We start from the raw sequence: 26,097 nt of genomic DNA, 5'->3' as shown, positions 1-26,097 counted from the left end.
TTGGGAAAATCTCGTGAGGTGGCCTTACTTACTTTATTAATTTTTGGTATACTCTCCACATTGAATAGAACTCAAGGCACAACCACATACTCTGATGCCAAATTCTGAAATTCACTTGAGCTTTTTGTAATTCAAGGAAGGAACCTTGTTCAAGTTTTAATTGCTTTTGTCTGAGCACTTCACCCTTAAGCTAATTGCAGAGTGAAAAATAAGCAGTGATCCATTGTACATTATGCAACATTGATTCTCCCAATCTATTAATCTGCCTGAAGGGAAACAAAATAGTTGTAGAAAGAAATTTTGGAGTGTGGACAAAACTGGCAAAGCCCCGTTTGTTATCATGAAATGAATAACGTTCTCCTTAAACTACTACATTATATGTAGTAATACTGTTCCAACAATTGTCCTAGTCATGGCATTCCAGGATATTTACCCAGTGATGATAAAAGCATGATGGCAGCTCACACATTCTCGAGAGGAATTAGGGATGGTCAGTAAATGCTGACTTAGCCAGCAAAAAATGGTGCACGGCTTTATAGGTAATGTATTAGCATGGATAGAAGATTGGGTAGTAACTAACAGAAAGTGAAGAGTTGGGATAAATGGGTGTTTTTTCTGGTTGGCAGTCAGTGGCTAGTGATGTGCCTCAAGGATCAGTGTAGGAACTGCAATTGTTTACAATTAACATAGATCTCTTAGAGTTGAGGACCAAGTGTAGAGTGTCAGCATTTGCAGATGACACTAAAATGAATGGCAGAGCAAAGTGTACAGAAGACACAAAATTTGCAGAGGGATATAGATAGATTAAGTGAATGGGCAAGGATCTGGCAGTTGGAGTACAATGTTGGTAAATGTGAGGTCCTCCATTTTGGTAGGAATAACAGCAAAATAAACTATCATTTAAATGGTGAAAAATTGCAGCATGCTGCGGTGCAGAAGGACCTGGGTGTCCTTGTGCATGAATCACACAAGGTTGGTTTGCAGGTGCAGCAGGTAATTAAGAAGGTAAATGGAATATTGTCCTTCATTGTTAGAGGGGTAGACTTTAAAAACAGAGAAGTTATGCTGCAACTGTATATGGTGCTGGAGTACTGTTTACAGTTTTGGTCTCCTTACTTGAGAAAGGATGTACTGGCACTGGAGGGGGTGCAGAGGATGTTTACTAAGTTGATTCTGGAATTGAGAGTGTTGGCTTATGAGGAGAGATTGAATAGACTGGGAGTTTACTTATTGGTATTTAGAAGAATGATAGGGGTTTCTTATAGAAACATATAAAATTATGAACGGTTTAGCTAATATAAGAACAGGGAGGTTGTTTCCACTGGTGGGTGTAACTAGAACTAGGGGGCATAGCCTCAAAGTAAGGGAGAAGAGATTTAGGATTGAGGAGGAATTTCTTCACCCAAAGGGTTGTGAATCTGTGGAATTCCCTGCCCAGCGAATCAGTTAAGGCTGTCTCATTTGAATGTTTTTAAGGCAAAAATAGATACATTTTTAAAAGGTAAAGGAATCAAGTGTAATGGTGAGCGGGCGGGTAAGTGGAGCTGAGTCCATGAAAAGATCATGGACAGGCCAAATGGCGTACTCCTCCTATTTCTTATGTTTAGCGCCCACCTCTTGTGAATTTTAAAGAAATATCAGGTTGGTGTGCTGTTTGGAAAAGATCCCCAAGGTGATGCAGTAATCACAACACTGTGGCTGTCATCATTTTCCATAGTAAAGGTTGAAGAGGAGATTTCTTTGCATTCAAAGTAACCTTAATGAGTTGTTAAAGTGCACCATTGAAAAGCCACGTCACTAGTGGTAGAGTAGGTGGATTTTGGGCACTAGTGAGACAGCTCTGCTTTGATAGTTGCAGCTGCATCGCATCTCATTGGCATTCAGCTTGTATTCACGTTGGATCCAGGCTGTGATGAGATCAGACACAAAGTTTTATGTTAATGAACGCTGACCTGAGAGTCCGTGAGTAGGGTATTCATGAATGGAAGATGGCACTGTTGGGGAGGAGAGGGCCTAGTTGTTTTATTGCTAGACTGATAATCCAGAAACTCGGCTAATGTTCTGGAAACCCAGGTTAGAATTTCACAGCAGCAGATGGTGGAATTTGTATTCCATAATAAAAATCTAAATTTAAGAATCTCCTGATGACCATGAAATCATTGCCAATAGTCAGAAAAACCCATCTAGTTCACTAATGTGCTTCAGGGGAGGAAATCTGCCATCCTCACCTGAACTGGCTTATATGCGACTCTAGACCCACCGCAATGTGGCTGACTCTCAACTGCCTTTTGAAATGGCCTAGCAAGCTACTCAATTAAAGGACAGCCATGAACGGCCAATAAATGCTGGCTGGCCAGTGATGTCCATGTCTCAATTTTTTAAAAATTGCCTTATTAGTGATTTTAGGGAGGTTGGTAGGATGGTAATTATCATCAAGATTTGTCCTATTTTTGATAGCACATTACTACACTTTTTTTAGTTACCATTGTCATGTTTTTCCTGGAACTGCACAGTTGAAAGACAGCTAATTCTTACACACAAGTTGTCCGTTTTATAGCCTGCATATCATTATAATCCATAGAGTTTACTACATCCATTGTGTTGATCTGTTTCTCTATTGAAGTGAACCCAGGCATTGGCATAAGGAAAGAAGTGGAGTCCAATCATGCACTCAATCTTGGCTGTTGACTCTAGCAAACACTTCCGCCTGGTCTCTTGCAATCTTATGACAGTTCAGGATGGGCTTATTGTGTAAATTGGATCAGCTTTAAATTGGATATAGAAGAAATTCCAACTGTGACATATAATGCAATTTGTACTTATTACTGTTAAAATGTTATTTGTGATTATTCACACAAAAGATATATGAAATTGTTCAAAGTGTTTTGTATTTGCACGCAGGGAGCCTCTGGGCAAGCAGAAGGTGAAAGAGTGGGCATACAAGGACTCCCATTGAACACTCCATTTATTGCTGGTACTCACCTACCACATTACATCACCACTTTGGATAAAGATGGCAGTAGTGGGCACACACCTCTCTTGCAACATATGGTCTTACTGGACCAATCTACACCACAAAGTCCACTCATAACTGGTAGGTAATTGTATAAAAAAGCCTTGAATGATTCAGGTGTGTGTAAAAGATATAACTTCTCTAAAGTACTATCAGGAAAACTAGGGAATGAACAATGTGAAAAGAGTATCTGATGTGTATATTTAATAATAAAAGGAAACTTGATTTCTGTGTCTTTGAAATTTCACATTGCAAAGATTGGAATGGAAAAGAGCATGTCTATTTGAAATTTATTTGCTTATTATTTGATAGAGATGTATAATGGAACATAATCGTGCTTTTGAAATAGTAATCCAAGGAATTTTATAAGTATGCATTGAACATCCATAAACTAGTAATCATAGAAGCATAGAAGATAGGAGCAGGAGGAGACCATTCGGCCCTTTGATCCTGCTCCACCATCCTTCACGATCATGGCTGATCGTCCAACTCAATAGCCTAATCCTGCTTTCTCCCCATAACCTTTGATCCCATTCACCCCAAGTGCTATATCTAGTTGCCTCTTGAATACATTCAGTGTTTTGGCATCAACTACTTCCTGTGGTAATGAATTCCACAGGCTCACCACTTTTTGCATGAAGAAATGTCTCCTCATCTCTGTCCTAAATGGTCTACCCCAAATCCTCAGACTGTGACCCCTGATTCTGGACGCACCCACCATCGGGAACATCCTCCCTGCACCTACCCTGTCCAGTCCTGTTAGAATTTTAGAAGTCACTATGAGACACTTCACCCCCCCATTCATCTGAACTCTAGTGAAAACAGTACGTCAGACCCACCATCCCCGGAATCAGCCTGGTAAACCTTCACTGCACTCCCTCAAGAGCAAGAGTCATGACCTTAGCCTGTTTATTTGCAATATAGGGTTGAGACACCCCCAGTCACTCTAGTATAGCTACCAGCAACTGGTTTAAAATCTGTAGCAGAGGCCCAAGAACTGATTGCCTGTCTGCTTGCTTGTTCGAGCAACAGTACTGGGAAGGAGACAAGAAGAGAAAAAGAAACTTCAAAATTGTCTTTTTGTAAACTTAGTAATTCTCACCTTGATGCACGTGGCCAAATTTTGTTGGGTTTTGCTCCTGACTAGAATATATCCTATTTCTGCAGGAGTATGTGTTTCAATGCATTGTTCCTTTTCCTGAATCTGTCAATACTCTGTTCAACAAAACAAAGAAACTTCGACAATAAGCTATACAGCTGATTGAAACATTGCTTCTTTGTTTAAGGTCTTGGGTTTGAACCCAGCTGAAACTGATCGGGTATCTATTGTTTCTAACACTGTTAGTATCCTGTGTTCTGGTGCCCGTGAATTTCACCACTGTGGTATTTCCTATGCGTCACCATACTTGGTTCTACATTGTTAGCTTTAGTCAAAACTGAAATGCTCCCTTAGTCTGTTACACAAAATGGTGTCCCGAAATTGGAATTAACACTCATCTCCTTGTGGACGTAGACTTTCTGCCTGTTTCAGATGCTCCACTGGATATGAAAGAATCAAGACTACTGGATGAAAAATGGTGTCTTAGGCAACATTCTTTCCGCCAAAAGCAAATCAACTGGTTATTGATCTCTCGTTGAAGGGCTCTTACTGATCGTAAAATGGTCATCCTGTTTGTCTACATGATGATCAAAATTTCATTTCATGCATTTCAAAATTCCTACAAAGCTTTTAACATTATCTAACAGTAATGATTTTTAAAATATTGGGCGGAACAGAGGGAACTTATTGCATATTTGACCTGACTTGAATTTGTGCTTGATTCTGACAGGCACTGTGATTTTCAATGTCTATACGCCTAGCTTTTCCAACTTTGAATTTTAATGTTTAGCTGAGATTGCTGAACTTCCTGAAGTGCCATTGCTGGGTGTAATGAAGCAGTAGACTATGGTTTTGGTGTCCAAAATAGAAAGATTTTGCATTTTCCAGCACTTGGAAACCTAGTTCTGCACAATGTTCAATTTCAAATAAAAACTGAAAGAACTGTGGATCCTGTAAATCAGGAACAAAAACAGAAATTGCTGGAAAAGCTCAGCAAGTCTGGCAGCATCTATGAAGAAAAATCAGAGTTAAAGTTTCAAGTCTGGTGACCCTTCCTTCAGAATGTTCAATTTCAATTTTCTTTTTATCAAAATTCACTTGGTTTTGGGGTATTTTTTCTTTTCCCAAGACCAAAGAGAAGCAATTTTTATGCACTTTCAAAATATCACTATTTCAATTTGAATTTATTTTTCTTTGAATCAGAACCACAGAATTGTTATGGGTGCAATTCAGCCCTTCATGTCTGCATCAACTTTCTGAGCATTTTAACCTAGTACTAAACTCCTGCCTTTTCCCTGTAGCCTGTACATTATTTCTATTAAGCGTCTAATGCCCTCTGGAATAGCTCATTTTGAATCTGCTTCCACCACACTTCCAGGCCTTTCAGACCTTAACTGCTCACTGTGGGGAGGGGAGAAAAGTTCTCAACTTATTTTCCTTCTCTTGCAGAACATTTAAAAACTATACTGTCCAGTTCTCGATCCTTTTACAAGCGGGAACAGTTTCTCCCTATCTACTCAATCCGAACACTTCATGATTTTTATAACTTTTATCAAATTTCCTCATAGCCTTCTTTCCAAGGAAAACAGTCCCAACTTCTCCAATCTTTCCTCATGACTGAAGTGTCATCCCTGGAACCATTCCCATAAACCTGTTCTGCACACTCTTCAATGTATTCACGTCAGTACTATAAGTGTGGCATCCAAGATTGTATAAAATACTCCAGCTGAGGTCTAATCAGTGTCTTATATATGCGTTCATCATGACCTCCCTACTGCTGTACTCAATGCTGCATTAATGAAGCCCAGAATACCGAATACCTTATTAACAGGTTTCTGTACTTGTCCCATCACCTTCAGTGACTTACCCCTTTAGAATAGTATATATAGTTTATACAATCTCTCCATGTATTTTTTTTATCTGCCACTTATCCACTCCCCACCAATTTATCAGTGTCTTTTTGAAGTTCTGCACTGCCCTCTTTAAAGTATAGAAATACCTCCAGCTTTGTGTCATCCACAAACTTTGGAATTTTTCCCTCACACCAAGATCTAGATCGTTTACGTACAACAGAAAAAGCAAGATCCCAATATCAACATCTGGAGAATTCCATCACAGACTGACTTCCAGCTCAAAAAAAACTCATTAACCATTATTCTCTGTTTCTTATCCCTCAGCCAATTTTATATCACATTGTTATGGTCCCTTTTAATCTGTAACTTACCTCACACATCTATTGTGTGGCACTTTCGAATGTTCCCATAAACCATACGAGGCCTTGCTCTCGTCAAGCCTGTCTGTTACTTCTTCAAAAAGAACTCCAACAAGTTAGTTAGATGCGATCTACCCTGAACAAATCCATGCCTTCAAAGTCTCTTGAAGCACCTATATTTTTCCATGTGACCACTAATTCAAATAATTGTTTCTAGAAGTTTCCCCACCAACAAAGTTAAACTGACTGGTCTGCAATTTCTGGGCAATTTTGCAATTCTCCTTTCCTCTGGCATCACTCCACATCAAGGGAGAATTGAAAGATTATTGCCAAACTCTCTACAGTTTCCACTTGTGCATCACATCTGGTCCCATTGCGTGATAACTTGTGACTTTAAGTATTGACGGCTTTACCATTGCTTCCACCAATTTATCAATTTTAAACCCTCCATTGATGAAGTTGCCTTCTCTGTCACTATGGCCTGGGCATGATCTGCCTCATATTCAAAGAGGGATGCAAACTATTCATGTAACATCTCAACCATGCGGCTTTTCTCTAAGTGTAAATCCCACTTTTGGTCTCTAATTTGCTGTACTCTTCCGTTTGCCACACTTTTGCTATCGTTGTGCTCATCTGTCATCATCTTATTTTTCATTATTATTATTATTTTCCAATATTATGATGTGAGCGTTATTTGCATTTGCTGAAGGGAACATTTAGACTGAGTAAAACCAAGCAATGACTCACATGAGATTGGATGTTCATTCATTGGATAATGGTTCAGTGCAGATCTTTGTCCAATGAAAAAGTCAAAATTAAATGCAATTTCCTTTGCCTTCGTGATGAGTGTGCGTGTTTAGATGAATAAGTGTCTGTTCCGTACATCCTTTGATCCAAAAAATTGTAAGTATATTTGAAGTATTTTTTATAGAAACTGCTGGGCTCCATTGATGGTATTCCTCAGTTTAGGAAAGAGGGAGACATAATTGAAACATTGGTATAGAAGGTGACATTGTCCAAACAGATGCAATGGAGATGGAGAGATTAGAAAAATAGGATAAAGTACTTTGTCATTTAATGCTTGAATAAAATCTATCTTTGTTTAAATACTTAGTGCTGCTAATTTAGTTAATATGTCATTCACGAGGAATGCCAGAGTTCAGTGGTCAAAGGAGGTCATATTTACAAGAATAAATATTATGATTAACTTACTAACTGGAACTGCAGCACCAAACAGGGTCACTGATAGGCAAAAAATATAGTGTTGTATTCGCAAACAGTCATAAATAAAAATGGAAAATGCTGGAAAGCTTGGCAGGACAGGCAGAACCCAAGGGAAGAAAGAAAGAGTTGATGTTACAAGTTGAAACAACTTTCTAGTTCTGACAAAAGGCTAAGAGGTTGAACAGATTTTTAAAAAGCACAGAGATGGGGGAAAGAACAGGTGACAATGATATTTACTTTTTAATGCTAAAATTCTGAGTACCGAATAATGTGCAGTGATCTAATGATTCAAGGTGAAATTGAAGAGGACAGAATCAGGCTAGAGTATGATGCCCCATTATTAGTATTGAAATCCTGCCTGTGTTCATTGAAGACGTTCATGTTAATGGTTAATTGGATGTATTAATGGAATTGCTACTTTTGGAATCATATATCAACATTGAGTCAAATACTTTCAAGCAAAAATAATAAATTAGTGAAGGAAAACTGGGTTTATTTTCTAATGGACTTTTATTCACTGTTTTGAGTTGCAGATGCCTAACAGATTAGAATATTTCTGGTTTTAACATGTGGAATTCAACTGAAATAGTTATAGGTTGCGTGATGGAGAACCAACGTTTTAATCGTCTGGTGTCTTAATAAGATATATATACTGAAAATGTTGTGACAACTGATATTATTATTGACTACAGCTCCACCTTCAACAAACATAATTCCAAACAAACTCACCTCTAAACTCTAAGGTCTAGGTCTCAGCTTCCTCCTCTGTAACTGGATTCTTGACTTCCTGACCTATAGACTGCAGTCAGTAAGAATAGGCAACACCTCCTCCACCATAACCCTCAACTACAGTGCCCTGCATGGCTGCATACTCAGCCCCCTACTATACTCCTTTACTGTCACGACTGCGTGGCCAAACTCTGCCCCAACTCCATTTACAAGTTTGATGAAGACACTACTGTTGTAGGTTGGATCTCCAACAACATCGAGACAGAATACAGGAAAGAGATTGAGTGCATAGTGTAGAGACAACAATCTCTCCATCAATGTCAGCAAAACGAAGGAGCTGACCATTGGCTTCAGGAAGCAGAGTGGAGGGCACGCCCCTGTCTGCATCAGTGGTGCTGAGGTGGAGATGGTTGAGGGCATCAAGTTACTGGGTGTGATGATTACCAACAGTCTAAACTGGTCCACCCACATTGACACAACAATCAAGAAAACACCACAACATTAAGGGCGGTACAGTGGCTCAGTGGCTAGCACTGTTTCCTGACAGTGCCAGGGACCTGGGTTCAATTCTGCCCTCAGATGACTGTCTGTGTGGAGTTTGCACATTCTCCCTGTGCCCGCGTGGGTTTCCTCAGGGTGCTGCAGTTTCCTCTCACAGTCCAAAGATGTGCGGGTTAGGTGGATTGGCCATGGTAAATTGTCCGTAGTGTTCAGGGATGTGCAGGCTAGGTGGGTTAGCCATGGCAAATGGAGTTACAGGGATAGGGATAGTAAGAACTGCAGATGCTGGAGTCAGAGATAACAGTGTGGAGCTGGAGGAACACAGCAGGCCAGGCAGCATCTGAGGAGCAGGAAAGTTGACGTTTCAGGTCGGGACCCTTCTTCAGAAATGGGGGAGGGGGAAGGGAGCTCTGAAATAAATAGAGAGAGGAGGGGTGGGGCTGGGGAAGGTAGTTGGGATGGCGATAGGTGAGTGCAGGTAGGCAGTGGTGGGGATTTGTCAGTGGGATGTGCGGGGCAGATAGATGGGAGAGAAGATGGACAGGTTGTGTCAGGTCAAGGAGGCTGGGATGAGAGGGAAGGTTGGCCATGGGAAGAGGCCGGCGGTGGGGAGATTTTGAAACTGGTAAAGTCCACATTGAGACCATTGGGGTGTAGGCTCCCAAGGCAGAATACAAGGTGCTGCGCCTCCAGTTTCTGGGTGGCATCATTGTGACACTGGAGGAGGCCCAGGATGGACGTGTCACCCAGGGAGTGGGAGGGGTAGTTGAAATGGTTCACGACTGGAAGGTGTTGTCATTTGTCACGGACAGAGTGCAGGTGCTCTACAAAGAGGCCGCATTGGGAGCAGCAGATGCAGTGGATCTGGGTGGGATGCTCTTCTGGGGTTGGTGTGGACTCTAGGGGCCAAATGACCTCTTTCTGCACTGTAGAGGTTCCGTGATTCCACATCTTTGCTTCCTCAGGAGGCTATGGAAATTCGGCATATCCACAGTGACTCTTTACCAACTTTTATAGGTGCACCACAGAAAGCATCCTATCTAGATGCATCAAAGCACGGCATGGAAACTGCTCTTCCCAAGACCACAAGAAACTACAGAGTGTCAGGAACACAGCCCAATCCATCATGCAAACCAGCCTTCTATCCATTGCCACCATCTATACTTCCTGCTGTCTCAGGAAAGCAGCCAATGTAATCAAAGACCCCTTTGAACTCTGTTTTACACCCTTCCACCCTGTTGCGCTGAGCAGAAGATATAGAAATTTGATTACATGTATGAACAGATTCAAGAACAGCTTCTTCTCTGCTGTTATTAGACCTTTGAACGGACCTCTCAAATGTTAACTTTGATCTCTCTGTCTGCACCTTCTCTGTGGTTATAACACTGTATTCTGCACTCTGTTCTGCTACCCTGATGCACTTTGTATGGTACGATTTGCTTGTATAGCATGCAAATCAACACTTTTCACTGCATCTTGGTACATGTGACAACAACAAATCAAAAACGAACGTACTGTTGTCTGTTAAACAGTTTTGTTTTGGTAGCAGGTTTGAATCAGACTTGATTTGAATTTTGCTAGCCTTTACATACACAACTTTTTTTTTTAAGATAGCTGTACAAAAGCTGTTATGCTGCATAATCAATTGGAATGCTTTCTGCAGGTTGATTTATTTTTTGGAACTTGTTAATGTTGAAGTTTCTGACTGTTTTGAATTTTTTCCTGAAATTAAAGTACCACAGAGAGTATTTGCAGTGGAAAATGGCTGATTGCAGTAGCCTGTTCTTATCAGAGTTACTCAACAGACATTTTCTTTCCTTTCCTTTTTTCTTATATCTTCTGTTTTCTCCTGCTGTTTTCTGCATTAAATCTTTCTGGTACCTTTCAGGATTGGGAGCATTACCCATTCACCCCCAATCGCTCGTTGGCCCAGACAGAGTTTCGCCTTCCATACACAAGCTTAGACAGCACCGTCCGTTAGGGAGGACGCAGTCAGCACCGCTGCCACAGAATGCACAGGCCTTACAACAGCTGGTCATACAGCAGCAGCATCAGCAGTTCCTGGAGAAACACAAACAGCAGTTCCAGCAACAACAGATTCACATTAACAAGGTCAGTACTGAGGGAGCAATTAAATGCCAAATGAACCTGAGGGTTCAATGTGCTGATCATCATATTTTGTTATGTCTGGTTCAGAGAGTTGAAAATGTAGTTTTCTTCATGTCGTCAGGGTAGCATTCAAAAAGGTATGGTTTCCAATTGTGAAGATTGTGTGAAAGTTCATAATTAGAGTTAACTTGTTGCTTAACGTTAGTGTGAGACTTAGTAGGAACAAACTATAACCCATAACTGCATTTTTTGGATCAATTTTTGATGTGTGGAATTGATTGACAACAATTAAATATGTTGCTTTAAGTTAGTAGATGTTTAGTAGATGCAAATTAAATCAGAATCTTGAGATGATTCATAGCCATTACCTCAACACAGCAGCTTGCTTCATATGAAAACTCATTAAGTTGTTTTCTGTACATTACTTGCCACCATGCTGTCTGCATGCTACATATAGTAGAAGCAGACCAATCTACACAAATTGGTAAAAGTAATACTTAAGGTAGGACCTGACATGTGGGCATCATATGGCAGGAGTTCATACTTGTTTCTTTTCTGATGATGACATGTCACTGGTAAATATTGCTTAAAGTAGAACAAAGTCTAGATTATTTCTGGCAAATGAGTGAGACTGTACAGTCTAATCAGTAGCAGGGTCCTACAAAACTCTCAAAGCTGTTGAGTGGTTTCCTGTTTGTTTGCAGTTTCCTGATGGATGCAAACTTGAAGTGATCTAAACCACTCTAGTCTAAGAAAACAATGTTGGTCAGGGGCTGAACATTTGTTAAAACTAGAAAGGAAATGAGGTCAAAGTGAATGGTGAAAATGCATTTTTACACAAGGTGGTGTGTAATGAAATATGAGAAGATGAACACAGTTGGTGAAATGGTTTTCTTGAATTAATTTTCCTTGCTCATTGGGGTGTGTTAAATATTTTTTTCAGCACGCACTATAGTGAAAAACCCATCTATAAACCGGCATACAGATTGCAAAAATGGGCCTTTATACAAAAATCAATATAATATAATCAATTAAAGAACTATAATAATGTAACTAAAGTTGCATTACAATTGGAACAACAATTTGCACATTCTGATTTGAAATTAATTCCAGATATTGAACTATTGAAAGCAACAGATTACATTTATGTAGCATCCTTAATGTAGAAAATATCAAAGGATCCAAGAAACTTCACGGGAAACGTAAGGAGACAAAAATTGATGGGGCAGTATGGTGGCTCAGTGATTAGCACTGCTGCCTCTCGGTGCCACGGACCCGAGTTCAATTCCAGCCTCAGGTAAATGTCTGTGTGGAGCTTGCACATTCTCCTGCGTGGGTTTCCTCCAGGTGCTCCGGTGTCCTCCCATGGTTAGGTGGATTGGCTTTGCTAAATTGTCCGGGTTTGTACGATCTAGGTGGATTAGCCATTGGAAATGCACGGTTATAGGGTAGAGGGGTGGGTCTGGGTGGGATGCTGTTTGGCAGGTCAATGTGGACTCGATGGGCCAAATGGCCTGCTTCCAAACTGTAGGGATTCTATGACCAAGCCAGTGATTATGATGTAAAGAGGAGTAACTGAAGGTTTACTCAAAGAGATCCATTTTAGGGAAGGTACAGAGAAAATTGCTGAGTCTGAAAGCATGGTGCAACAAAAGGAATGAGCCACGGTTGGAGGAATGCAGAGTTCTTAGAGTGTTGTAGTGTCTGAAGATGTTACCAAGGGAGGATGGGGAATTTCCATGTGAGATTTGGAAGACAGAATCAGTATTTTCAACTAGAATTACTTGAGAACTAGGTCCTACTGTAGGCCTGTGAGCATAGGGGTGAACAAGACTAGAGCAGGTTAGAATATGGGCACCGTAATTTTGTATAGACTGAATTTCATGGAGGGTGGAAGATTTGAGGTTCATCAGGGGAACATTAGAATACTCAAATCTTAGAAGTGGCGAGCATAGCTTGACGATTTTGGAGCAGAATGGCTGAAGTAGGAGAGGAAGACTGGTGACATTAGAGGTTGGACATAGGCACTCGTTGTGATCGAAGAGGTATGGGTTGGGATCTCAGCTGGGTGCAAATTGGAAGCCAGGTTGCAAACTGATGAATGAAGTGGGTGGTATTGGTACAAAGTTCATGGTTAATCTAATTGAATTACTTTGAGCCTCTGCACTTAGCAAATCTAAACTTGGGTCCAGCTACACATGAACATGTCTACGGCATGGAGGCTGAGTCTTTCTGATTCGTTAGGGCATATGCCTTGCTGTCATATCCGGAGGTTTTGTGAAATATGGTGGATTTCCAGCCTTTTTATACGTGCTCTATTTTGCCTGGAAGTATGAAAAGGTGCGAGGAATTCTTAAACTCCAAGGAAATGAATTGCTTACAAGTGGCTACATTTGTTTAGGAGTTATATGAGGAATAATGTAGTGGATTTAATTTGTAATCAACATTGTTTCAATTATTGCATTTAAATCTGAAAAATGTACTAAGAAGGGAAGTAACTGCCTGTTGTACCAGCTTTGTGAAAATGCTTTGGAAACACATTGGCTGTGACTACATCTAAAAATGGAAAGGCGTTCCTTGTCAGTCGTGGCTTATTTGGTCACATTCTTACCTCTGACCAGAACGTTGTAGGTTCAAGTCTCATTCCAAGACTTGAGTCCAACAATCTTGGCTAGCACTTTAGTTCAGTAATGAAAGAGCACTGCACTATTGGAAATGCCTTCTCTGGGATGAGATGTTAGACCATGACCAAGAAGAACCAGGCAAGTTATTACTGGTGTCACTATAAATATTAATTGCACCATCAACATCATTAAAAAAAAAATTCACCTGGTCATTGTCATGCTGCTGTTTGTTGGCGAATGCAGTTTGTAAATTGGCTGCCTCATTTTTTAAATTATGTAACTATATTTCAAAAGTGCTGCACATACGATATACATCTTTGGAAGATCAGGTGGTCTTGATAGGCACTATATAAATGGATTCTTCTTTCTAGCATTTCTTTTATGCATATATGCCATGTTTATGCACCCAAAATGTTGATATCCTTTTTATATATGGCTAAAATATATATGGATAGCTTTCGGTAGTTTAATGTGTAAATAGAAAACCATTGTTAACAGTTCAGTATTTGAAAATATAACTGTTATCATTAGCCGAATAATTAATTTATAAATAAGAATTCAATTTCTATCCAGTCTAAGATAATTACTTGGCATTCTTTTTAGCATGGTTGTTATAAGCTTGAAAATGGGAAACAAGTTGAGAAATAAAATGAAAGGAAATGTAGAATATTACATAGGCAGTGCTTGGTGCGGTAATTTCATGGAACAGAATATTACAGCATGGAAAAAGGACCTTCAACGTATTGACTCCATTCTGGTCATTGAGCATCTATCTTCTCTAATCGTATTTCCCAACACTTGGCCCATAGCCTTGTATGCTATGCTGCTTCAAGTGTTCCTCTAAATACTTCTTGAAATTTCTTCATAGTTCTCACCTGTACCACCTTTCAGACAGTGAGTTCCAAACATCCACCACTCTGGTTGAAACAAATTCTCCTTAAATCCCCTTTAAACCTACTATCCCTAACCTTTTATGCCCTGTGGAAATTGAACCTTCTGCTGAGGGGTAAAGTTTATTCCTGTTGAGCCTATCTATTCATAATGGAGTCGAGGACTATCAGACAACATGGGCATTAATTTTAATAACCCAATACAAGTTATCCAACTTTATGTATTAAACAAGGTGTGATATTCACTTGGTGCTTCTAATGAATTGCAGTCTTGCTGTTCACTTTAAAAGATTTCTCCACTGAATAAATGAGAACATTTTGTGGGTTTTAAAAATGTTGTGCTTAACTCAATTCAAATGTGAGTAAAGTGGCTTTGCATCCTCAGCTGATGACACGACAGGTGTTCCAAGCTGGATGAGGAGGAAAGCACTAGACAGGACTGCTTTCTAGGAAAAGTGGGATAATTTTTGATTGTTTCTATATTTGTAGTTAATATACATTGTGTGAAGTTGTTAGTTCAGTGCTAAGCTATTCAGTGAAATTAGCTAAAGTTATATTTTCTCTACCGTTTTACAAAGCAAACAGACTTTTTAAGCTGCTGATGGAAGTGCACTTAGCACTTTTTTGGAGGTTTTGTGTCAAGTGTATAGAAATATAGTACAACATGCAGGCTCTAAAGTGTAATTTGGATCAGCAAATCAATTCCAAGTGCATTTGGTATCTCTGCACAATCCTGAATTACTTGTAAATGTGTGGGTTCTCATCGCAGTGAATACCGTTTGAATTTCAATCTGACATAAGCTTAAGCAAACAGACCATGACTCTGATTGTTTCCTGTTTCTGAGTTGTACTTAAATTAATTGAACATTTTTCATTTGAAGTTGTATTGATTTAGAGCATTGGGCTGACAATCTAGCCGAATATTCTGATTGTAAATCTGATTTTATAGCTATACTAAGGAAGATCAATCATTTGGAAAAACTTCATTTTATATGCAGTTGATTTTAATTACTTAGGGATTTTAGGAGTAATTTTCAATTCTAACTATGAATTATATCTACAGATTGAGATTCAGTATTATAAAGCTTTGGATTTTGAGTTTGGAATAATTCATGAAAAAAGTCTTTCTGAAATATTGTATGCTTTTCTAAATTATTTGCTGTTGGATGGATTTGTTCACTTGAACCTATTTGAGCTGGTTAATGGCACATTTTTAATGTCCACAGTGAGAACCAAGTACGCCCAGGTCAGGTTATTATATGAGTTAAATACAGAATAAATTCTGATTTATTCTGTCAGTAGCATAGAAAGAAGACTTTTTTTTTCATTGCATTTACTCACAGCTGGATCCAAAGCTGTGGGCCAAAGGTAAAAGTTTGCCAGGTATGATACTCAATATTCATGTTGACACACTAGTGGCAAAATGTTGTTAACCTATTCTTTAGCTTCAAGTAGGGAAATCATACATCGCTGTAGGGACTTCTGTAAGTGAAAGAAAAGCTGACCAATATGCTTGTATCATTTCACAAAATCCTATTTAAAAATGCCAAGCTTGTATAGAGGATTTTTGGATAGTAGAAATATTTTAATCATGAGAATGTAGGAGTTTGAAGATTCATGTTCTACCACTACAATATTTACTAAAAATTAAAATTAGAAGTATTCAGCACAACAGTGCTAGTGATTGTGTCTGTGCTGTTCTTTGCAACCATTCAGCTCTGTTGGCTGCATACTTAAATAAACAATTTGTTAATAAGCAAATTTGTGGATTTTGCAAATTATTTATTTGAATATCTTTAGTGTTAAACCAAAGCTGTTTAGTCACACTACAGACATCTTTTCAGATGTTTGCTGAATTAATATGGTGTATCTGGTCTTAACTGGAGTTGGAGGAGAAGGGACAGGAAAGCAACTTTATAGAGGAAAAGCATTATTGGCTTGCTTTGAATTTCTTCATCCAGATATCATTACGTCTACTTAATTTCAGGGGCATGTTTTGCAAACACTATATTAACGCCATTGTAAGGCTGTCCAATGCTTGTTCATTGTTTATAGATTAGAGCCAAGATGAGACGATTGCACAATCTTCTGACGTCAATGCTGTACTTTTGGCGATCAGCCACTATATTCTGCGTATGTCTACTATTGACCACATCAAATGAGAGTATTCATGTGGTCTGTTACCATTGTTGTCAAGGCAGCTCTGTAGCCCTTACATTGCATCCGCTGTGACATAGTTTATAATTGCCCTTGTGAATTTCAAAGAATTGCACACACTTGATTATGTGACTAGCAAGATATAGCCTGATGTACCTTAAAATTGGATTATTAGTTTAAAATGTTATCATTTCCTTGAAGTTTTAATCTATGCATTAACTGGCGTAGTGTTTACTGTTTTTAAAGAAATAGTTAATATTTGTATTTGTATATTTGTATAGTTAGTATTTGAGTTGGGGAAAGAAGATAGAGGGAAAGAATGATCTTCACAGTGTTTTGATTACTGTCAGCTAAAAGGTTGTGTTTGATTCTTTAAAAACCTTCATTTATTCTCACACAAATATGCAAGAGTATCTGGCAGCGAGTTTGTCAGTGATTCAACCTGGGAATTTTGGTCATATTGGCAGATTGAGCCTCTTACACTTAACATTTTTGGAATTATTGAATTGACTCACTTGATACAACTAAAAGAGGATGTGTGTGTAACTATTAAATGACTGACATATTCAATGCAGAAGGTAAGCCTGATTATCAGTGAGTGTGTTATAATCACAGCAGCTCACCACTATTTCTCATGGGCAACTAGAGACAGAGAGTAAATGCTGGCCCAGCCAGTGACAACCACATCCCATGAGTGAATTAAAAAATGGGTTTATTTACAAATTAATAAACTGCTTGTTGTCTGGATCTTAGAACATGTTTTAAGTTAATTTTGGTTTTAATAAAACCATGAATTGCATATCGGTATTTCAATTGTTGTATTGTGGGCAATATAATTATAGAAGTCACATTACATCTGTGGCTCGCCAACATCTAGGAAGACAATTCGTGAAGTTATCGTGTTCAGTCTAGAAGCTTGATTAAATAAACCATGTCCCTCAATCCTGTGTCTGACTAAATATGCATGACACTATATCTTGAACTTATTAATACGCTCTGCTTCAGTTCTGCAAATGAAGTATGATTAACATCATTTAAATCTGCAATCACCAAACAAAGTATTTCCAACTTCACCCATTACCACTTCTACCTCTTTTAATTGAAATGGTACCTGCGCCACCACCATTTTCTCAAAACGTTTTGTTGGCCTTTTGATCTCTACACTCTTGTCCATTACTCCTGTCCTTGCTGAACTAGCTCCAGCTCCAACCCACTTGGCTCTGCAACCACCAGCAACAGCAACCTGTAGTTATGTAGTATTATTTACACAAGGAAACATCCCAAGGTATCACTCAGATATAAAATGTAGAACGTTGACTGAAGTAGAAAACATTAAGAAGGACTAGGCCCGAAACATCAGCCTTCCGGCTCCTCTGATGCTGTTTGGCCTGCTGCGTTCTTCCAGCTCTACACCTTGTTATCTCAGATTCTCCAGCATCTGCAGTTCCTACTATCTCTCTACTACAGATTGGAATGCTTTGGGCTTCACCGTTCTTTGACACCAAGTCCTCCATGACCCCCTACTCATTTGTGGTTAGCAAGCCAACTGCTCCAAGAAACCTCCTCAGTCACTTCTCATGGCAACCCTTTGTTGGATGATCTTCCTTCTGCTGAGCAATAGGTTCTCTTGTAATCTCCTTCTCAGTCGTGGAGAGTGATCAAACTTCTCCCAGAAACCTCTTCAGTGACTTCTCGCTAATTCTCACTACTCTGTGAAGGCATTGGAATGAAAGAAATCGGGGATGCATAAGTAGCCACAATTGTGATTATAGAATGTGTATAGCATGCATGGGCAAGCTCAGAAATAACTTAACAGGAACACAAAGATGTAGATTCAGATTTATGGCATGGAGAAATTTTGAGAGAAACTCGGTTTGATGGGCAAGGGGAAGGGTGGGGTCAGGCAGAAACAGTTGAATGGATTTTCAGAACACTACTGACAGAAATCCACAATCTTTTTGCACTTTCTGTAGGAAGTAGATCTAAGGAGACATATGGCAGTGGAAGGAAGAAATATGGAAAAAATCTTTGTTCTCTGTCAAACCACTTATTATCTGGGATCAACCTGGAAAGCTATGCCCAATGATGTTTGGTGTCTGCCAAGTCTAACAATTGGTGGTTATTCAGCTTGCGCTAAAGCCTTTGTCCCTTGGACTTCAAGGATCAAAGATGGGGCCTGCGCAGGAGAAATAACCTGAATGGGAGAGATTTTCCTGAGGACAATGGCATCAAAGATGGAAAGGGAAGGATTATAAAGAGATGGCAAGACTACAAGAAAATTCCAACATTTTAGTGGTGTTGACAACTGAAAGCACAGCTGCTAGTAGTGGAGCGATGAAAATTGGTGATGTGTAATGGGCCAGAATTGGAGAACCACGGAAATCATTGGGTTATAGAGTCAGGGGAGGCTACAAAGATAGGGAGAGGTAAGACCATGAAGGCATCTGAACATAAGGATGAGTATTTTCAATTAATTAATAATTAATTGTCAGATTGGTATCCAATGTAGGATGGCTGAAGAAGACTTTTAAGCACATGGGCAGCAGAGTTTTAAATGAGCACATGTTACCAAAGATACAAGGTGGAAGGCCAATCAAGAAAGCATTGGAATAGATGTATCTAAAGGTAACAAAGGCACAGCTGCAAAGGTAACCTCTGAGGCAGAGGCAGCCTGTACAATGGAAGTAGAGGTAGCCAGTCTTGACGATGGAGCAGTTGTACAATCTGAAGCTCATCTCCAGATGAAATGCAATGCCAAGCCTCTTGAACAGTCTGGTTTAACCACAAGCGATGGCCAGGGAGAGGGATGAAATCAGTACCTAGGGACGGAAGACAATGGTTTTAGTCTTCCAGACGTTTATTTGGAGGAAACTTTGCTTATTCAATGTTGAGTCAGACAAGCAGCATGATAAATCAAGAATAGTTGGGTTGTTGAGCAAGATGGTGGTTATGTGATATAAATGATTCCAAGAAATAGAATCTTCAGGCACGCAGAGGAGGGGAATAAAAGAGGATGTGGCAATTCCTTATTAAATAAGGAGACAGTTACTGCAGTAAGGAGAGATGTTGTCTTGGAGGGGGACATCGAATGAAGTTTTGTGGATAGAGCTTAGGAATAAAAAAGGGACAGCCACATTGGTAGGTGTTTATTATAGATCCCTGGAGAGTTGATGTGAAATTCAGGAGCAAATTTGTGCACAATTCACAGAGGTGTGTAAAAAATAATATCGAAAGGGGAATTATAGTCAGTGATTTCAACTTGCCAAACAGTAACTGGGATAGACATAGTGTTAAGGGTTTAGATGTAGTGGATTTCTTGAAATGTGTACAGGAGAACTTCTTCAAACTTTGAGGATCAGACACAGGATGGAGCTGTTCTGGACCAAATTCTGGATAATAAAGCTGGGCAGGTGGTTGAGGTGCTGGTAAGGGGGAGAGTTTTAGCGATAGCATTTGCAACATGGTTTAGTTTCAGCTTATTATTGTCAAAGAAATAGACAAGTTGCAAAAAAGGTTGTGAATTGGGGAAGTACAGATTTCAGTAAAATAAGGCAGGATCTGGCCAAGGTAGACTGGGAACAACCAGTCGTGAGGAAATTTACAGAAGATCTGTGGGGGCCATTCAAAAAGGAAGTGGGAAGGGTACAGACCCAAGATGTTCCCTCTAGCATGATAGGAAGGAGTAACAAGCGCAGAGAACCATGGATAACCAGATATATTTAGGATACAATGAGAAGGAATAGGAGGCTATTAGCAGATACAAGGAGAACAAAAGTGCAGTTTGGAGCTTTAGAAAGCAATTAAGAAAGCAAAGAGGGGACATGAGAAGGTTCTGTCTGGTCAAAATAAGGAAAAATCCCAAGATATTTTATAAATATATCAATGGGAAGAGGATAACCAGGGAAAGGGTAGGGCTCATTAGGAACAGGGTAATTTGATAAAGTGGATTCAAAATTGGCTCAGTTGTAGAAGACATAGGATGATGACAGAAGCCTGCTTTAGTGACTGGAACCCAGTGTTCAGTAGCATACCACAGGTGTCTGTGCTGGGTCCCCTATTTGTCGTCATTTATATAAATGAATAGATCACTATGTGGGGTGTTGGATTAGTAAGTTTGCAGATGACACAAAGATTGGTCAGGTAGTTAATAGCAAGATTGACAGTCTTGGGCTACAAGCAGATATAAACGGGATTGTCAAACGGGCAGATAAGTGGCAGATGGAATTCAACCCTGAAAACTGTGGAGTGATACAGTTTGGAAGGAGTAATTTGACATGAAAGTATTCAATGAACTGCATAACAGCAGGAAGTTCTGTGGAACAAAAGGACTTTTAGTTTGTCCATAGATCTCTGAAGTCGGAAGGGCATGTTAGTAGGGTGGTGAGAAAGGCATATGGGACACTTACATTTATTAATTGAGACATAGATTACAAAGGCAGGGAAGTCACATCGGAGTTGTATAGAACTTTGTGAGCCCATAGCTAGAGTGCAGTTCTGGTATCCACATTAAAGGAAGAATGTGATTGCACTGGAGAAGGTTCAGAGGAGATGCACCAGGATGCTGCCTGGGATGGAAAACTTAGTTACGAGGAAAGGTTGGATAAGCTTTGGTTGTTTTCATTGGATCAGAGAAGACTGAGGGGCCATCTGATTGAGATGTCCAAGGTTATGAGGGGCATGGACAGAGTGGATAAGAAGCAGCTGTTCCCCTGTTTTTTGAAGGGTCAATCACAGGAGTAGGAGGAAAAAACTATTGTCCAAGTAAATCAATTTGAAATACACATTCTTAACCCACAGTTGCAATTTAAAATTGGAAGCGATGATGCTAATCACCTGTTTTATATCTGCCAAATACTCTATCACAACTTATATTTATATAGCATCTTTCACATGATAAACCAAGCCAAGATTATTTGGCCAGTGTGTTATAAAACAAAACATAGCATCAAGCCACATGAGGAGACATAAGATCAAATGACCAAAAGTTTTATTATGGAGTTAAGTTTGAAGAAATATCTTGAAGGAAGATAGTGAGGTAGAGCAATGGAGAATTTTAGGAAAAATTCTGGAGCCTATGGTCCAGGCAGCTGAAGGCACAGCAAAATTGGTGGACCAATTAAAATTGAGTTGCCCAGTACCAAAATTGTAGGAACATGAATGTCTTGGAAGATTGTGGAACTGGAGGAGATTCTATAGATTGGAAGTTGCAAGGCCATGGAGCGATTTGAAAACCAGTTTGAGAATTTTAAAATTGAGTTATTACTTAACCAGGAATTAGTATAGGTCAATGAGCACAGGCATGTGATGGGTAAATAGATTTGCTGTGACTTAGATCAAAGGCCACAGAGATTTGGATGACCTCGGGTTTACAGAGAATAAAACGTAGGAGACCAACTAGGCGTGCATTAGAATAATCAAGTCTACCAGCTTCATGGGATAGATGAAAACTTAAACAGCATGTGAGCTAACGTAGGGCCAGAGTCAGAAAATATTATACATTTGAAAGTAGATGGTCTCATTGACCTTGGGCTTATCCCATTAGATGCTCATTCAGGGTCAAGGTCAAATCTGTTACTCAGGTTAGAAAGCCTGTTTAACCTCAAATATTTGTTGCTGTGATGACTGAAGTTGGTGACCAGAGAGTGAAATTTAAGGCAAGAACTCAAGACAATAACTAAAGAGCTCAATTCTTTGAAACTGAAACAAATTTTATTTGTAATATCATTTTTAAATGAAACTAGACATGACCAAAGAAAGAAATCTAACTGCTTTGTTCCTCAATTTAAAATGCTGTCTAGTGTTATATAAACTTTGCGTTTTTGTTTTTTTATTGTACTATCAACAGTATAGCATATTTCTCTTGGTCCAGAAGTTGCAATTGCTTTAGGTTTTTGGATGATTCCCCACTGAGTGATACTTTTGGTATTAAACCTAGAATCAAGACATTGGCATTCCAAATTGAAGGGGAAGGAAGAGTGCTTTCACACTTGATTGTGAAGGGTCAAGTGCGTTGGAGGCGCTAGTAGCGCACATCTGTCTAAAGTACGTTTTCATGTGTGTCAAATTAAATGCTTGAAAGGAATTTTGAAAAAAAAAAAGCACATTAAACTCCTATCATGGTTCTAAGCCTTGTAGGTCAACATTTACTGCAGATTTTGGAGGTGTAAGCAGATGCATTGTGTCCCAATGACTTATGTAGTATCTCTTTTCTCATAAATTATACAGTTTAATTTCCTGAACCTGATTGCTCACAGACATGGCCAGCCTTCAGAGGAGACAAGATCTGAATGCTGATGTCTTCATTTCTAATACCAAGGCTGAACAATACACAATGCATTATTAGTGGAAATGAAGTTGTCAAGAGTGTTCAGATAAGATACAGATCTTGGTCTGAGAAGAATTGCCATTAAACAGCCAAACATGTAATGAGAATGTATTTTATTTGACCAATGTGCACCACGTGACCAAGTTATTTTTTCCTTTTACTAAAAACTGCTGGAAATAGGTACAGTAATGACATGCATTTGTTTTGTTTGAGGAGAACAAAATTAAACCTCTTTTTAATGGAATAATATTTTTGGCAAGTCTTTACAGATTAGTGACAGTTGTAGATCCTGAGATTTTCCAGTGCAAAGCTGCGATTAGCCCTAGTTTGTGTTTCTCTTTGCCCACTGTCAAGGTATTTCAGTACAGACTGAGGACATTTTCAGGAATGTGAACTTCATGTACTTGCAGCACTGACCTCAGCTCTTCCCCCCCCCTGGATTTCAGCCAATTGCTGTTAAATCCCAACCTCAGAGAGCAGAGATCATTGCATGACTATAAAAGCCAGAAAACCTGAGTGCCTAAATAATACATGCTGCTAGTATGAAACAAATGTTTTTAACCTTTACAGCATTACACATGAGTTTAGTCACGCAGATGCTGTTGGACTCCAAAATAACTGACCGATTTATTCTTGTAACAGAGCATTTCATTTTGCATTTTGTTGTTTGTAAACACAGCCAGGGAAAGAATGAAGTGTGTTAAACAGTTGTTATAGGTTAAATCAAACAGAAAAATATTAAAGGTATGTGTAGAAATTGTAACGAGGTCAGCCAGGTGAAACTCGGAATATGAGTTCTCTGATTGGGGCTGTCTATCTGCTCCAATCAGAGAGCCCTGGCTGCCACATAAAATGTGGAGTGTCAGACATCCCATTCAGTCTGAGAGCTGGCTCTGAGGGAGCTGGACCGGTATCGATGACTTTCCATATGTAAATAAAGGGTGACTCAGTGATGGAAAACCGGCCTCTGTGGAGTTATTTTAGCATGTAAAATAATAAACAAGACAATAAAAAGAAATAGGACGCGTGCAATTGCAGAATTCAGTGTTTTATTCCATGCTGTACTTCTGTAATTTAGAGTTAAAATTATGTCAATAATTATAACAAAAGCATTGTAACAATGCCTATTAAAGTGCTATAGTGAGCCAAACAATTGATATGCATATTTCAATGATGGTTCCCTCTAAAACAGCAGGACCACCATAATTAGCATTATGCCTCCAGGTTGCTCAGCAAGGAAGAGAAGACAGGCAGGATGATGCATTGATCCTATTAAGGGAGAAAGGACCCTGGCCTCAGCAAGAAGAGCTCAACATGGAATTTTGAGGCTGCAGTGAGCTCTCCTAAGAACAGACAGAGGTGAGAAACCTCACCAACAGAGCAGGCATGGATGGAAATCGCAATGCAAGTCAGCAGCAGCAATGTGGTCCTTCCAGCCAGGATACAGTGCACCAAGAGGGTGGGGAAAATGAGTGACAAAGGAATTATAGGTGCCAAGCGCACACTGACTTTGCTGGCATTCTCCGAACAACACACTTTAAAGTTCGAGACAACAAGGTGCAGAGCTGGATGAACACAGCAGGCCAAGCAGCATCATAGGAGCAAAAAGGCTGACGTTTCGGGCCGAGACCCTTCTTCAGAAATGGGGGAGGGGAAGGGAGTTCTGAAATAAATAGGGAGAGAGGGGGAGGCGGATAGAAGATGGATAGAGGAGAAGATAGGTGGGGGAGAGGAAACAGACAGGTCGAAGAGGCAGGGATGGAGCCAGTAAAGGTGAGTGTAGGTGGGGAGGTAGGGAGGGGATAGGTCAGTCCAGGGAGGACGGACAGGTCAAGGGGGCGGGAGGAGGTTGGTAGGTAGGAGAAGGGGGTGCGGCTTGAGGTGGGAGAAGGGGATAGGTGGGAGGAAGAACAGGTTAGGGAGGCAGGGATGAGCTGGGCTGGTTTTGGGATGCGGTAGGGGGAGGGGAGATTTTGAAGCTTGTGAAATCCACATTGATACCATTGGGCTGCAGGGTTCCCAAGCGGAATATGAGTTGCTGTTCCTGCAACCTTCGGGTGGCATCGTTGTGGCACTGCAGGAGGCCCAGGATGGACATGTCGTCTGAGGAATGGGAGGGGGAGTTGAAATGGTTCGCGACTGGGAGGTGCAGTTGTTTATTGCGAACCGAGCATCGGTGTCCTGCAAAGTGGTCCCCGAGCCTCCGCTTGGTTTCCCCGATGTAGAGGAGGCCACAACGGGTTGGATCCGGAGGTTACGTGGAACAATCCCTCTTCTGTACCTACACTGGCCCTAAACCCCACCTCTTCCTCCGTTACATTGATGACTGTATCGGCGCCGCCTCGTGCTCCCACGAGGAGTTCATCCACTTCACCAACACCTTCCACCCCAACCTTAAGTTCACCTGGACCATCTCTAATACCTCTCTCTCCTTCCTGGACCTCTGTCTCCATCTCGGGCAACCACCTAGAAACCGATATCCATTTCAAGCCCACCAACTCCCACAGCTACCGAGAATACACCTCCTCCCACCCACCTTCCTGCAAAAATGCCATCCCCTATTCCCAATTCCTTCGCCTCTGCCGCATCTGCTCCCAGGATAAGGCATTCCACTCCCGTACATCTCAGATGTCCTCGTTTTTCAAGGACCGCAACTTCACCCCCTCAGTGGTTGAGAACGCCCTCAACCGTGTCTCCCACATTTCCCGCAACTCATCCCTCACACCCCCTACCCGCAATAACAACCCAAAAAAAATCCCCCTCGTCCTCACGTACCACCCCACCAACCTCCAGTATAATCCTCCGACACTTCCACCATCTGCAATCCGACCCCACCACCAAAGACATCTTTCCCTCCCCACCCTTATCCGCTTTCCAGAGCGACCGCTCTCTCCGTGACTCCCTTGTCCGCTCCACACTCCCCTCCAGCTCCACCACACCCGGCACTTGTCCCTGCAACCGCAGGAAGTGCTACACCTGCCCCCATACCTCCTCCCTCGCCCCCATACCTCCTCCCTCACCCCCATCCCAGGCCCCAAGAAGACTTTCCACATCAAGCAGATGTTCACCTGCACATCTGCCAATGTGGTATACTGCATTCGCTGTACCCGTTGTGGCCTCCTCTACATCGGGGAAACCAAGCAGAGGCTCGGGGACCGCTTTGCAGGACACCTACGCTCGGTTCGCAATAAACAACTGCACCTCCCAGTCGCGA

At 40.5% G+C, this 26,097-nt stretch overlaps 1 protein-coding gene across 8 annotated transcripts in view; it reads left to right on the top strand.

Moving 5' to 3' along the window:
• hdac4 (histone deacetylase 4) overlaps positions 1-26,097 on the top strand; it is a 461,100-nt gene that overhangs the window by 335,865 nt on the left and 99,138 nt on the right. For all 8 annotated transcript variants that reach the window (XM_048598645.1, XM_048598640.1, XM_048598638.1 and 5 more), the window contains 2 exons: positions 2,902-3,094; positions 10,667-10,890. In XM_048598645.1, coding sequence (XP_048454602.1) covers positions 2,902-3,094; positions 10,667-10,890 — 417 coding nt within the window. The remainder of the gene's footprint in view (positions 1-2,901; positions 3,095-10,666; positions 10,891-26,097) is intronic.

The sequence above is a fragment of the Rhincodon typus genome, chromosome 7, assembly GCF_021869965.1.
Source record: "Rhincodon typus isolate 14 chromosome 7, sRhiTyp1.1, whole genome shotgun sequence".
In the NCBI taxonomy this organism is placed as follows: domain Eukaryota; kingdom Metazoa; phylum Chordata; class Chondrichthyes; order Orectolobiformes; family Rhincodontidae; genus Rhincodon; species Rhincodon typus.
This window is presented reverse-complemented; position numbering and strand designations above follow the sequence as displayed.